The 12,235-nt window shown below is 42.2% G+C and overlaps 3 protein-coding genes across 11 annotated transcripts; 1 reads left to right on the top strand and 2 right to left on the bottom strand.

The window, feature by feature from the left end:
- Positions 1 to 221: 221 nt before the first annotated feature.
- Positions 222 to 3,368, bottom strand: LOC123712324 (prolyl 3-hydroxylase sudestada1). 2 transcript variants are annotated; one of them, XM_045665348.1, is made up of 9 exons: positions 2,962 to 3,364; positions 2,464 to 2,639; positions 2,061 to 2,348; positions 1,791 to 1,988; positions 1,567 to 1,722; positions 1,346 to 1,471; positions 1,120 to 1,273; positions 816 to 1,051; positions 338 to 748 (listed from the first exon to the last, which is right to left on the bottom strand). In XM_045665348.1, the coding sequence occupies exons 1-9, from the start codon at positions 3,191 to 3,193 to the stop codon at positions 473 to 475; spliced, it is 1,842 nt and encodes a 613-aa protein (XP_045521304.1). In that variant the 5' UTR covers positions 3,194 to 3,364; the 3' UTR covers positions 338 to 472. The 2 variants fall into 2 exon arrangements, with proteins under 2 accessions (XP_045521303.1, XP_045521304.1); XM_045665347.1 differs by having other exon boundaries at positions 222 to 1,051; positions 2,962 to 3,368.
- Positions 3,369 to 3,888: 520 nt separating this feature from the next.
- LOC123711663 (tRNA:m(4)X modification enzyme TRM13 homolog) lies at positions 3,889 to 8,159 on the top strand. Of its 6 annotated transcripts, none has more exons than XM_045664335.1 (8): positions 3,889 to 5,639; positions 5,767 to 5,933; positions 6,064 to 6,101; positions 6,170 to 6,357; positions 6,742 to 6,936; positions 7,018 to 7,404; positions 7,502 to 7,623; positions 7,858 to 8,159. In XM_045664335.1, the coding sequence occupies exons 2-8, from the start codon at positions 5,793 to 5,795 to the stop codon at positions 8,053 to 8,055; spliced, it is 1,269 nt and encodes a 422-aa protein (XP_045520291.1). In that variant the 5' UTR covers positions 3,889 to 5,639; positions 5,767 to 5,792; the 3' UTR covers positions 8,056 to 8,159. The 6 variants fall into 6 exon arrangements, with proteins under 6 accessions (XP_045520291.1, XP_045520290.1, XP_045520289.1 ...); XM_045664334.1 differs by having other exon boundaries at positions 3,892 to 5,590; positions 7,818 to 8,159; XM_045664333.1 differs by having other exon boundaries at positions 3,893 to 5,471; positions 7,818 to 8,159.
- On the bottom strand, positions 8,151 to 12,174 carry LOC123711662 (ADP-ribosylation factor GTPase-activating protein 2). Of its 3 annotated transcripts, none has more exons than XM_045664328.1 (11): positions 12,028 to 12,174; positions 11,760 to 11,951; positions 11,547 to 11,678; positions 10,715 to 10,813; positions 9,803 to 9,928; positions 9,615 to 9,731; positions 9,402 to 9,538; positions 9,207 to 9,323; positions 8,908 to 9,118; positions 8,702 to 8,830; positions 8,151 to 8,619 (listed from the first exon to the last, which is right to left on the bottom strand). In XM_045664328.1, the coding sequence occupies exons 1-11, from the start codon at positions 12,100 to 12,102 to the stop codon at positions 8,518 to 8,520; spliced, it is 1,437 nt and encodes a 478-aa protein (XP_045520284.1). In that variant the 5' UTR covers positions 12,103 to 12,174; the 3' UTR covers positions 8,151 to 8,517. The 3 variants fall into 3 exon arrangements, with proteins under 3 accessions (XP_045520284.1, XP_045520285.1, XP_045520286.1); XM_045664329.1 differs by having other exon boundaries at positions 9,615 to 9,713; XM_045664330.1 differs by lacking the exon at positions 10,715 to 10,813.
- Positions 12,175 to 12,235: the final 61 nt, after the last annotated feature.

Here is a 12,235-nt window from a genome sequence, read left to right as displayed (position 1 = left end):
TTTTCTTTTGTAATTCGTTTTCATAAAAACTATTCGCGCCTAGACTAGTTCCTCGTAATTCGTTTGACAGATTTCCCAAATAAGACCAAGAAGTCGCCATCTATCGGTGTCTAAGCTAATTCGTCACTTACCATTTCGCCTCTGGCTTTTATAGGAACGGAACGGGAACGGGAAAAGGAATTTCGTTGCAGCGCAGCAAGGTTGTCAATAAATGAGACGGGTCGACTTAATTAGGTTTAATCAACAACGGCCACCGTTCACGCTATTTACAATCGGATAATAATTTACAATTCCTCCAATTCGACACCGTTCAATGTACTCTCGACTCGGACGTTGAAACGCGAGCAAAGTCACCGCACCTCGTAGACTCGGTAGACCGACTGGAAAAAAAGGGGTGCCGCGTTCGACCCGCACGTTGCGAATGCGCGTACCGCACACGGCGTGTGTTGCGAGATCGCTTTTCGGTCGCGATTCACTCGTAGTAGCTGCAGGCGAGCACGTAGTGTCTCCGATGGGGCGGCGCGGCGAGGCGGCCGAGGTACTTGGTGAAGGCGGCGGCTCCGGCGTCGCAGTAGACCAGCGACAGGGCGTTGTGAACGGGCGGCACGGTCAGCAGCGCTTCGCCCCGCGCGGCCTCCTCCGGCGCCACGTACACGCGCTGGCCGCCGCTCAGGGCCCGCGCCGGCGCGCCCAGATACAGCGTGGCCTCGAGCCGCGCCCTCTCGTACTGTTCGCGGCCCGCCAGCAGCTGCGGAGAGCGGGAAAATGTAGGGAGTCTCTCCGTCGCCGGCGACGTCCACCGATCCCGGGCGTACCGTGTAGTCGCCGGGCGTCCAGCGCTGCAGCTCCAGGCCGGAGTAGGAGGCGAGCGCGAGGTCGGTGCAATCGGCTAGCACGCGGACGAAGGCCGCGCTGCCGGCCAGCCGCAGGAGCCCCGCCACCGGATTCGGCTCGCTCCCCGATTCCGCCTTCATCGCGGCCTCCGCCCACGCGGCGGACACGCGCATGTAGCGCCGCCGATGGCGCCCCGAACACGGCTCCCACTCTACGTCTGCAAAGAGAACGGTGTCATCGGCGCCCGACGCGAAGCCGGACGCGGGCGACGCGACTCGGCCCTACCGGGCGCTTCGAGGGCCGCCATGAGCGCGGCGAGGCAGTCGGGCTGCAGCAGGTCTCGGAGGCTGACCTCGCTGGCCCTCTCCATCTGCGCCTGCACCTGAGCCCGCACTCGCGTCGACATGTACGTGCTCTGAAGCCACTGCTGCACCACCACCTGGGCCGACGTCGCTCAATGACTATACGATGTACGGACACGAGCTCGTATCGCAAGAAAAGATACATTTACCACTTGCGAATGCGGTTTGTGCAGGACTAAGTCTTCGGGGGCAGCGGCGCTCGACTCGGACGTGGGGCCGTGGAACCAGCCGTTTATCGACAGCCGCGGCAACTCCATAGACAGGACCTCGCCCACCTTCTCGTCCACAAAAATCACGAATTAAAATACTTCATTCGACGTTTGCGATTTTAAATATTGTACGTATAGCTAGCTAGCGTAATGGTGGAGACCTGGTGGAAGGAGTCCTTGCCGACTTGAAAGAATGCGAGCGTATTGTTGGCCGGGTAGAGCCGGCGCTCCACGTCGGTGGGCGCTCCGCTGGCGTCCCGCGCAAACAACTCTAGCGCGCCGCCCATGCTCTCCGACCACCCGCACCACGGCGCACCCTGCGTGGAGAGGCATTTGAGTACTATCTGTATTTCAACACAGAAAATAAAAAAAATAAAAAAATTACTTTGTGATTGGTAGCATCACCATCGCCATTATGAATGTGATGTTGGAGGTCCGGAGGGTGCCACGGTGCTAGGTAAAAAATAAATGCCACTCGCCGGTCAGTCATTTGATCGTCATGAATGAGCAAGTGATCTCCAGGGCCGTACAGTGAACATGATGCTGACACACTATGCAATTCTAAGCCTGTAACTTGTGATACCTGCAAAATCAATTCTTTACAGACAATTCAATTTTTTTTTGTTAAACATATACTTTATTGATAGGTACAGACCCAATTTTTTAATTCAGTCTTTAAGAGTTCATAGATGCCTCTTATACTCCTTTGCCACGTTAAGTTGGCAAGATCTGTTGTCTGGTGAAACTCATAAAGATCCATTTTCTTTCGTGTCCAGTCTAGAGTGTTCATGTCGTCTACTATGTTATTGATGATCTCAGGATTAGCAAGTAAGTTGTGTACACGACACACCTTGAAAGGCTGGCATGTCAAGGTTACTTCTTTGCTCAAATGATCCCGGTCATCGTTCCAGTGACTTGTTAATCTCTCTATTACTTCTTCTAACTAAAATAATTAAATGGGATTTAACATTAGTATGATTATATGAATTCTAGTCAAAATCATAACTAAATGAAATCAAGAATTTCAGTTAATGTTTTAAATTCAAATGAAGATTCACCTTTATTGCTGCATTAAGCTGGGGGTCATCCATCCTATTTGCACGTGGATTGAGCTCTGCTCTTTTAGCTTTGGTCTCAAACTTATCCTTTATAACAATAGAGTCATCCTCCCAGGGGGACTCTGAATCCGAGCTATAGTCTGATGATGATGATGATGATGAGGAAGAGGTGTAGTCTGGAAATTGATATTGACAGAGGAGATACAAGACAAACAAGCAATATTACACCATACACAACCACAAAGCAATAATGTGCCTACAATTTTAATTAAGATGCAAATTCTAGTTAATAGTGATCATGTTAAGGCCTATGTAACACTGTAGCCATATGATGTGGTAAATTTCTTAACTTTGCCATTTGCTAGTTATTTGAATATGGTCTCTGTCCTTACGTCGTACCCTTTAGGATACCAGCATGAGTAAAATAAATAAATATTGAAAGTTCCCGCGTTGTTCTACTTCGTTTGTTGACAATAAAACAAAACAAACGACATAAACCTTTACGAATCCTTTTGACTTCGTCGGCAGTCGCTTGGTACGAGTTTACAGCACAAACATCGGAATCATCACTCTCAGTATCTGATATTTCTATCACTGCTGTACTAGAGAGTCTTCGCTTCGCGGCTTGATGGTGACCTGACGCGCCGGCGTCATTACTTCCAGTAGAAGCACTTTTTGACTCTACTGCGGCGACGGATGGCTCTTCCGTGTCATTTCTAGGTGAGCTCATGTTTCTGTTTAAACTGTTTTCACTACATAATATTTATGTATAAAATAATGTTTAAAAACCTAATAAAAAATTTAAGTGACGCCTAACCTCTAATTTCAAAACATTGGTTTGATTCACAGCATAGGGTAAGTTATATACAGCCACAGATTTCGTAAAGGTGTTCACAGCACAGAGTAATTCACCAGCAGGTCAAGTAAACAGCGATTTGTAGTTTTAATAGTGCACAGATATCTAATATAGAAGAAAAAGACAGTCACTTGATTGTGAGTTACCAACCTTCTATAGAGGAGTATGCTCTCTATAGTCTATACGACAGCATTTTTCAGAATGTTTCGAAAACTTGATGCCTACAGTTTATAAAATTTATAACAATAACAACAGATTTTTTAAGTCAGTGCCAGGATCCGTGGAAAGGTTAAATGTGGCAACTTAAGCGTTTTCTTCTAGTGCCAAGTCAAATATTGTTCTATCGGATATCTTCTTTTTTTCTAATAGTTATATGTAGAATAGCCCTAAGTGCCGGCCATATATAAAAAAACTTACCCTAATGAAAATTAGTAAGATATTGCACGAAATGATTTAAGAGTCGAGACTAATTAAATAGTACATTTTATGAGGCTTTATGGCAACACTACTAGTTCTGAAGTGAACACGAGTGACGACTAAAGGACGTAAATTAATTTACAAAAATACCTAATAGCCCGGTCAATATAGACATTTGAAATAGCAAAAATTTCCGGAAAGCTGAATTTTGGTGGAAAGCTGGGGTTTACCATTACAAATAAAGTTTTGAAAATCCCCATCGATCCTATGTGTGTTACAAAAGTTATTCGGGGTCAAAGGTCAAAATTTTAGGTTTTTAGAATTTTTCTCGAAAACGGTAAGTTAAATCAAAAAAAGTTTTAAGCCAAAGTTATAGACCTTAAAATTCTCTACAAAAGTGGTATTTACAATTCTTCTCTTAAGAGTTACCATCTCTGTCATATCGCAAAGCTAAGAGTCACATTATACATGATATGCCTATTTAAGCCACGTGTATACATGATCCTTTTACTAAACTTAACAAAATCGTATCTATTGCTTCTGGAGTTGTTGGTGACCATAAGATTAATTACCATAAAGCTTGTGAAGTTGGGATTGCTTCTCTGTCTAGAATGGTAGGTGAAAAATTTTATAGTATAAATTTAAAAGTCTCTGAAAAAGTATTCCCTCTTTTAGCTGCGAGTAGCACCGTGAAAGTTCACGAAGAAGTAGCTATAGACCCCGTATTATTATTTCAACGTACGAGTCTCTCTAAAGCTTGAGGGTGATTTTGAATAATTTTATGAGTATGAATTATCCCCTTACTTTGCTGCAGCTGCATTGAAGTGAAGCTGCAGTGATAAGCACTCTTCAATGCAGCTGGAACGCGTATAACTACAATGTCAGCAATTTACGATTGCTTTCAATCAGTCAATACTGAGGTTGATCACACAAATGCTACTTACATTATTCATGGATACCTTCTCGATCTCACACAACGTGTTTAATTATTTATTTTCTGAAACCTGGACGAGTTCAACACCGTATAGAAATATATTCTTCACAAAGTTTATCTGCTTATCCCAAATGCCAAAACTATATTTTATTTTTACATGCGATAACCGGCTGCGACACATCGTCAGCAATGTACACAAGGGGTAAAATGTCAAATTTTGACCTTTCAGCCCGAATAATTTTTGTAGCACACAGGATCGACGGGGATTTTTAAAATTTTATTTTTTGTTATTTTTGTTTTTGTGAAATTTTTGTTATTTGACCACTATTTTTTTGTCTAAATTGACCGGACTATAATGTGGCTATAACTTACACAGAAATACGATGTACACCATAGCTTCGACTTAATAAAATATTGGCACACCAGGCCATGTAATGGTTAAACTTTCCAATATGGACCGTCGATATTTGAGGTTTTAGGGGAGGGGATTGAGGGCTACCCTCCTATGCCATCCCCAACCTGCGAAGCCCCATGGTTATGGTTATTTTATATACATATTTAATCGCAGTTAGTAGTTCTTCGTATGCATCCAAATGATTTATCAAAATTCTTCAAAGAGTAGTATCGATACTTTCAAAATAATCGGAACTATACACTAAGTGATTGACGTTTGACATCAATTATTTGTCAAATATATTCTGTAATGGCGTGTTGTTTACCAATTTGTATGAAGTTTTAAAAAATGTATCTGATGAACCATAAGTTTGCGCAACCGAATACTTTGCAAAACTCTTTCTTTTAGTGAGTACTATCTACAATAAATCATGGGCTTTTAAATCGACAATCCATATTGGAAAGTTTAGCCGTTATTGTAGTAAATAATTATTATTTTGCGATCGGTGGCGGTGATACATATTATGGTATGTTGTGAGTGACACGACATACATAACCAAAAGACTTATGAAGTAGGTTTGTTATATTTTTATTAATTCAATTCGACAAGAAAGAGACTTTAAAGCTTCGTGGTTTTTATGCCTTATTTAGGAAAGTCAACATTGATATAAAATAACATAAATATATACTTTTTATAATTCAGGTTTACGCAGACAATCCGAAATCAAAATGACACAGGAAGTACCATCACTTAGCCCACAGTGTAAGTTCTTTGTAGTAAGAAAGAAGCGATTTTGTCGTATGACGGTGCGCCCTGGATGGAATTACTGTGGAGAGCACCAACCTCAGATAGGCACAAAAGATGGAAAGGCAAGTGACATAACTGCAACACAGTTGTTTTAGAATATATCTCGTTAATCTTGGAGTTTGTTGGCCCAGGACTTTTGTTTACAAAATATATTGAATTAATATAATGAGATACATGTATTTTGTGTTAAAGGATGAAAAGCGAATACCTTGTCCAAACGACAATAAACAGTAAGTTAAAACAATTACAATATTTTTTGCATGAAGACATACTTTTTCTAATTACATCCCCTTTTCAGTACATGCTATGCAAGCAAGCTACAAAAGCACCTCACCATATGTAATGCTCGTCAGCAAGAGGTGCCACCATATATCAAATACAATGTTAATGCTCCAGCTGAAACCGGCCCTTTAAAACAACCACTTTCAGAAATACCAACCACTGAGATTGAGCAGATTATACAGAAAGTTAATCTGCTATTTGACAGTAAGATATCATCTATTATCTAATTAAGAGTCATAATAATTGATGTGCATCAAAACTTTTTCATATTGACACACTTTACATACAGAATGTTGAAATTTGAGAAAAAGTTATTTCATTACATGTATGTATTGTCATAGCTCAAAGCAAACAATTTTGATTATGACGCTTCTTATAGCTATTCATTATTGATAACAGATGTAAGTATGAAATGAGAATATAGCATGATTTAGAAATTCTTTGTTCAACTATAGCTAACACAAATATCAAGTACAGAGTATGTTACTGTGGTATTTTAATAATAATAATTGTGGTTATGTTTTAAACAACTCTAAAACTACACTTTAATTATCAAAATTAAAAAAAAACATTTTTCAATATTTGCAGCATATCTTAAAGATAAAATAGACACTATGCCTGATAGAGAAATTCATCCAGCTGTAATGGGTGAATTTTTAACAGAAGGAAGAACGGAGAGTTCTTTACGTCACTTAAGACAGGCATCAAAGTTAATGCATATAATGGAAGATGAGGGCTTAGTCAAAGACCATACCTGTTATGTTGAACTTGGAGCTGGCAAAGGTAATTGAGTTTATGGTGTTGTAAGTGTCACAGACTAGTTTTAAAATATTACTTTTAACTAAATTACAACATTGATTTTAGGTCATCTATCATATTTCGCGTGGCATGCTTGGTGTCCAGCCGCAAGTGGCAGTTCCATATTGTTGGTAGAGAGAGCCTCCCTCAGACACAAGAGAGACAACAAGATCCGGAACATGCCTGACAATTCAAATAATGTAGAAAACGTTGCCCAGAAATTGAGTCCTGAATTATCTAATAAAAATAAAATGGACTCATATGAAAATATTAACAATTATGATAATAAGGATGATGGTTGTAAAACAAAATCGTTACAGTCAGCTAATATCAACGAAGGTTCCTTCAGATTAAGAGCAGATTTAGCTCACTTGATACTAGATCTCGTTCCAGCCATACAGAAGAATGATAGTATTGTAGGCTTTGCTAAACATTTGTGTGGAGTAGCTACAGGTGAGTATTTATTTTAACAATTACCTACAGTTCCCAATAAACAATAGATATACAATGTCTTTAACTATGTCGCCATAACCACACATTGTGTTGTTAGATTTCTCGCTGCGCTGTCTCTCATCGGCCAATACGCTGCCGAAAACTCGTGGCGTGCTCATAGCTACTTGCTGCCACCACCGCTGCAGCTCAAATGGATATGTAGCTCACAAACATCTGATGGTGAGCGCTGACTACAGTGTGAAAACGTAAAAGTTTAGTGTAGAATTAGCTTGAGTAAAGTTTCCTACCAAAGTTGGCAGTGTTCTTTCAGGCTATATGTATAGACCTATGTCAGCCCGATCGCTAGACTCGCTCTGTGGCGTGTGTCAGGCCCGCGCTGGAGAAAAGTAATGAGTGAAATTATCGCATTTCAGGAACTGGGAATTGATAAAAGAGAGTTTAACATAATGATAGGTATCGTCTCGTGGGCCACCTGCGGGGACGGGCGCAGCCGGGACGATCGAGGGAAGCGAATCGTCGACGGGCCGAAGCCCGACTCTGTCCAGAGAGACTCGCGCCGTCGGCGGGAAGAAGTCGGGCGTCGGGCCAAGGCCATCCTCGACTGGGGCCGGGTGCTCTACCTCAGAGAGTGCGGTTTCGACGCCCGTCTGACATACTTCGTCCCCGACACGGTCTCACTGGAAAACCTTTGTATTGTAGCTAAAAAGATTTGATGATTTATTATTTTGTCGAAATATACAATAATGTATAGAAAATATATTTTTATTAATCCAATCATAATAGAGCATAGAGGTTCACCAGTATTCACAAAGTACCAAATAAATATCGAAAAACGCATTTGTTTATTTTTTCTAAAATTGAATATATACAATGTCAACATCGTGGAGCCGCTCACGATTCATATTCCCGGTTTGTGGAATGTTTTCAGCGAAGGACCGAGTCGCAAGTCACATCATGAAAAGCTTACGATGGAAGCATGATACTTACAAATGTACAAGAATATGCAAAATGTTGTAGAATAAATACAAAGTTAATAATCGCTCCTTCGATTGCTTTGATATTTTGGAGATATTGAAATGACAAAATGCAACAGTCGCCCTCCGCAGACGGCCATCAGTAGCCGTACTTCTCCTGGATGGACGACACCACACCGTTGGCCAGCGACGACAGGCGCCCGGCCACGCGCGTCACGCCCATGCGCACCGACTCGCGGACCTGTCGACGTTCGGCGACTTTAGCGTTCGACCGAAGGGCGTACGTAGTAGGAAACTCACGTAGTACGGAGGAGGAAACTCACGTCGTCGAGGTCCGGCGCGGAGACCGCGAAGGCGGGCTGGCGAGGGGCGGCGCCGCCGAACAGCTCAGCCGACGAGATGTGCGAGCTTCCCGAGAACCGTGACAGCGCCGACTCGTCGCCGCGAGACTCCTGCGCATTATCGAGGTTAAGACTATCCAGTTCCGCTCTCGAGCGAAACGCGGCTTCGCCGCCCGGCCGTCACTCACCTGATCGCCGAAAAACTGCGCTGAGCTGATGGATTTGGCGGAGCCGAACTTCTTGACGGCGGAGTCGTCGTCGTCGTCGCGAGCTCGGGAGCGAGGGGCGCGGCGGGGCTCGGAGCTCGGCGGGGGGCGCGAGAACCGCCCGGGTTCCGGGACGATCTGACGCTCGGTCTCGCCGCCGCCGAAGTCACAGCCGCGACCGAACGGCTCATTTCTGCACATTTTTCGACGTCACGAGTCGGTTTGAGCGTGATTGTGATCGTCTGCGGAAAAACCACGCGACCACCACCACCACCACCTACCTGATCATGGTGAAAGCGGCGGCGAAGTCGTCCACGTCGGGCGCGTCGGCGGCGGAGGACGCGTCCTCCTGCTCGATGCTCTGCATGGCGTGCGTGGCGCTGTGCGACACTCCGCCTCTGCGACGTTAGCGACGGTTGAATGTCAAATTTGACCATAAAAATTGTGATGAATCGAAAGAAAAGCATTCGAAATACCGGTCTCGAGCCGCAGTGTTGGCCATGCCGAGTCTGTCGGCGTGCTGCCGGGCCTGGTCGGGGCGGTACTGCAAACGCAGAGCGGCCACCTCCTCGGCGACTGCCTCGGCCGTAGGCTGGGCCCGGGCGGCCGGCGTCTGCAACGCGTCAGGTCCCGTTTAGGTCTCCGCTTTTAGCTCGTACTCATTAATTATAGGATGGCAACAGACTGACCTCCATTCTCAGCTTTTCGGCCATCATAGCTTCTCGCTCGATGTCGTCGAAGTTGGCGGCCACCTTGGTCGCACCTAGGCCTCCTTTGCGAGCACCTAGCTTCGGAGACAAAGTTTTCTAATTATTTCAATATTCCAGGGCCGATCGCCTAAACGTACAATCAAAGCGATCACTACAACGGTACTAACTGTCCTCCTCGCCGTTTGTCTCGATGTGGCTCCGCTCGTCGGCCGCGCGTCTTCAGAATCTTTCGCGCCCCAGAGCCGAGCTTCTTCGCTGAAATTGTTCACCGTAGTCACCGCCGCGGAGTAGGCCTGTGCGAACGATATGTTATATTCGATAAATAGCGATGAAGCGATACGATATTTCTTTGGAATGATAACATTACCATAATAAAGAACAATCAATTCTCATTTATTTTTTAGAAAAGAAAGTGTTTTAAACAAGTGGATAAAATTTAAATTTGCGTGGTAATAAAATATTTCTTTAGGGGCTGATTTTATACATTACACCCCCTTCGCAGAAGTCCAGTTGCGATGGCTGCCATTCAAGAAGCTCCTAGTGATTTCTACCTATTATCATGGGGAGACCTACTAGAGGAACATCTCAAGGGCCATCAATTAGAAGATGACGCAGCAGTCCCCATGGAACAAATTTTTAAAATGAGAATGTTATAACTCTAGACGCCGTTCAAATTAAATAACATTTCATGAAGCATAACAACATCATATTCATAATCACTTTTTATTGTTTGAACGATAATATCTATATGTATCGAACAATATCTATAAACAGCACAGCATTAATGAAGATACTTTGGAAGTGTGCAAAAACAAAAAATTCTTCAGATTCTACGGTTTTGTTAAAAGGCCATGCATTTGAATCAAGACAATAAAAATTCTTAAAATTTGGAAGTATTAACTGGTTAAATTCCATTATTATCTTTTTATTGTTGATAATTATCAAAAAAAATCCTCTCAAACACAATTGTAATTAGGTGATTAATAGCATCAAATGAAAAAAGTGCAATGGTGATTAAAATGTATTTGTTAGAAGTCCCAACCACCAGCCAAGTAGTATGGCAGGGACAGGGTGAATACCTCTGAGTCAATGTTAGTGCCATCAGTATGTTCTGCAAACCAGTCTACCTCCTTAGTTGACTTGTTTTCTTTCTCAGCTGTTGCAGGTTCCAAATGTAGCTAGTAAAAAATTTATTATACTACAAATATATATTACCTTTTTTTTTCAAGAGAATAGGCAAAGATAGTAAAAATTAAATTTTTTAGTAACTAACTAACTAAATGTCAAATGTCAACTTGAGAATGGCTGAACCGATTCGTCTGTAAATTGGTGGGTAGGAAGCTTAGGGCCAGGAGACGAACCAAGACACACAAAACGCAACTTACAGCTAAACATAATTACATTAATATAATAAATTTTAAAATTAGAAGTTGAACTTGATGTGTTTATTTGGAGATTATATTAGGTTATCACGATATTATCATTAACAATACCATGAACAAGACAACCACATCGTTCCCGACAAACCTGGTATGCAATAAATGAGTGGACCAATTTTGATGAATGTTTAAGTTAGGTGGATTCGAGAACAGTTCAGATTATTTACAGTTAGATGTTTTATAAGTTTGAAATTTTGTATTAAGGACACAAGTGTGTACAGGGCAACATCTGTAGGGTTCGCTAGTAATATATGAAATTAAAATATCAACTGATCACAAATCACAATTTGATTAGAAATTCCACATAACCTTAAGTTCTTTTTTGTAATGTAATAATTTTTGTTGATAAGAAAAAAGGATGCATAGCTCCTGCTTGATATTAGTTAACTTAATTCTCTTCCCATAGACTCTAGTTAAAATGGGCGTAATTAGTCTGATTTATTTATTATGAATAAGGGTATGGTCAACTTACTTTTGTACCATATGTTTTCATGGCTTGTTCAGACATTGTATTAAGTTTGTCTTTGTACATTTGTGCAACTCTTGAATTGTACTTTTGACGTGCATCGTCGGTTACCAGCCCATGTGTACGGAAAAACTGAGTCTACAAAATACAGAATGTAAATAACACAGAAACATAATAGCAGTAATACAGGAAGAATACATAAAAGGACTGGATAAGTACCGCATTTACGTTTCCACCTAGCTGCATATTCCTTAATTGCTTCCATGTCCAGTTGGTGTCAAGCTGGGTGGACCGTACGAAGGTTATGTGCACTCCAAGACTCCGGTGCACCGCTGAGCAGTCTAGGCAGATGAAAACTCCGTACGTCACCGACGACCACGTAGGGTTCTTTGCATTGCAGTCAAAACATATCTGTACATGATATTAATTGTTAAAATTCAATGGTAATTGAAACCTGGCGACAAAAGTTATTTCATATTAAACTTACTTTATTGGCTGAAACAGATCGTAATCTCTGAAAAATAGCTTCAATATCGCTTTTACTCGGAGTTCCGTCAGCCATTTTAATATTTTGATTTTTGACTTTATAACAGATCAAGTAGGACTTGATACTTGGTAGTTCATATTTGACGGAAGTTGACGTAATTGGCATTTTGAGAACCGTGTTGTCACCGTTTCTTACAGCCCATAGATAT

Source organism: Pieris brassicae, chromosome 7 (genome assembly GCF_905147105.1).
Source record: "Pieris brassicae chromosome 7, ilPieBrab1.1, whole genome shotgun sequence".
Classification (NCBI taxonomy): Eukaryota; Metazoa; Arthropoda; class Insecta; order Lepidoptera; family Pieridae; genus Pieris; species Pieris brassicae.
This window is presented reverse-complemented; position numbering and strand designations above follow the sequence as displayed.

What these genes read in the sequence shown, in the direction of transcription:
- LOC123712324 (XM_045665347.1), bottom strand. Translation starts at nt 3,193, where the DNA reads ATGAGCTCACCTAGAAATGACACGGAAGAGCCATCCGTCGCCGCAGTA. An exon ending in GTGATGCTACCAATCACAAA is followed by an intron (nt 1,723 to 1,790) that starts GTAATTTTTTTA and finishes CTCTCCACGCAG; the next exon opens with GGTGCGCCGTGGTGCGGGTG. An exon ending in ACAAACCGCATTCGCAAGTG is followed by an intron (nt 1,274 to 1,345) that starts GTAAATGTATCT and finishes ACGTCGGCCCAG; the next exon opens with GTGGTGGTGCAGCAGTGGCT.
- LOC123711662 (XM_045664328.1), bottom strand. Translation starts at nt 12,102, where the DNA reads ATGGCTGACGGAACTCCGAGTAAAAGCGATATTGAAGCTATTTTTCAG. An exon ending in TAGGTGGAAACGTAAATGCG is followed by an intron (nt 11,679 to 11,759) that starts GTACTTATCCAG and finishes TGTATTTTGTAG; the next exon opens with ACTCAGTTTTTCCGTACACA. An exon ending in GCCGCTTTCACCATGATCAG is followed by an intron (nt 9,119 to 9,206) that starts GTAGGTGGTGGT and finishes AAAAATGTGCAG; the next exon opens with AAATGAGCCGTTCGGTCGCG.
- LOC123711663 (XM_045664334.1), top strand. Translation starts at nt 5,793, where the DNA reads ATGACACAGGAAGTACCATCACTTAGCCCACAGTGTAAGTTCTTTGTA. An exon ending in TAGGCACAAAAGATGGAAAG is followed by an intron (nt 5,934 to 6,063) that starts GCAAGTGACATA and finishes TTTGTGTTAAAG; the next exon opens with GATGAAAAGCGAATACCTTG. An exon ending in TAGCTCACAAACATCTGATG is followed by an intron (nt 7,624 to 7,817) that starts GTGAGCGCTGAC and finishes ATCGCATTTCAG; the next exon opens with GAACTGGGAATTGATAAAAG.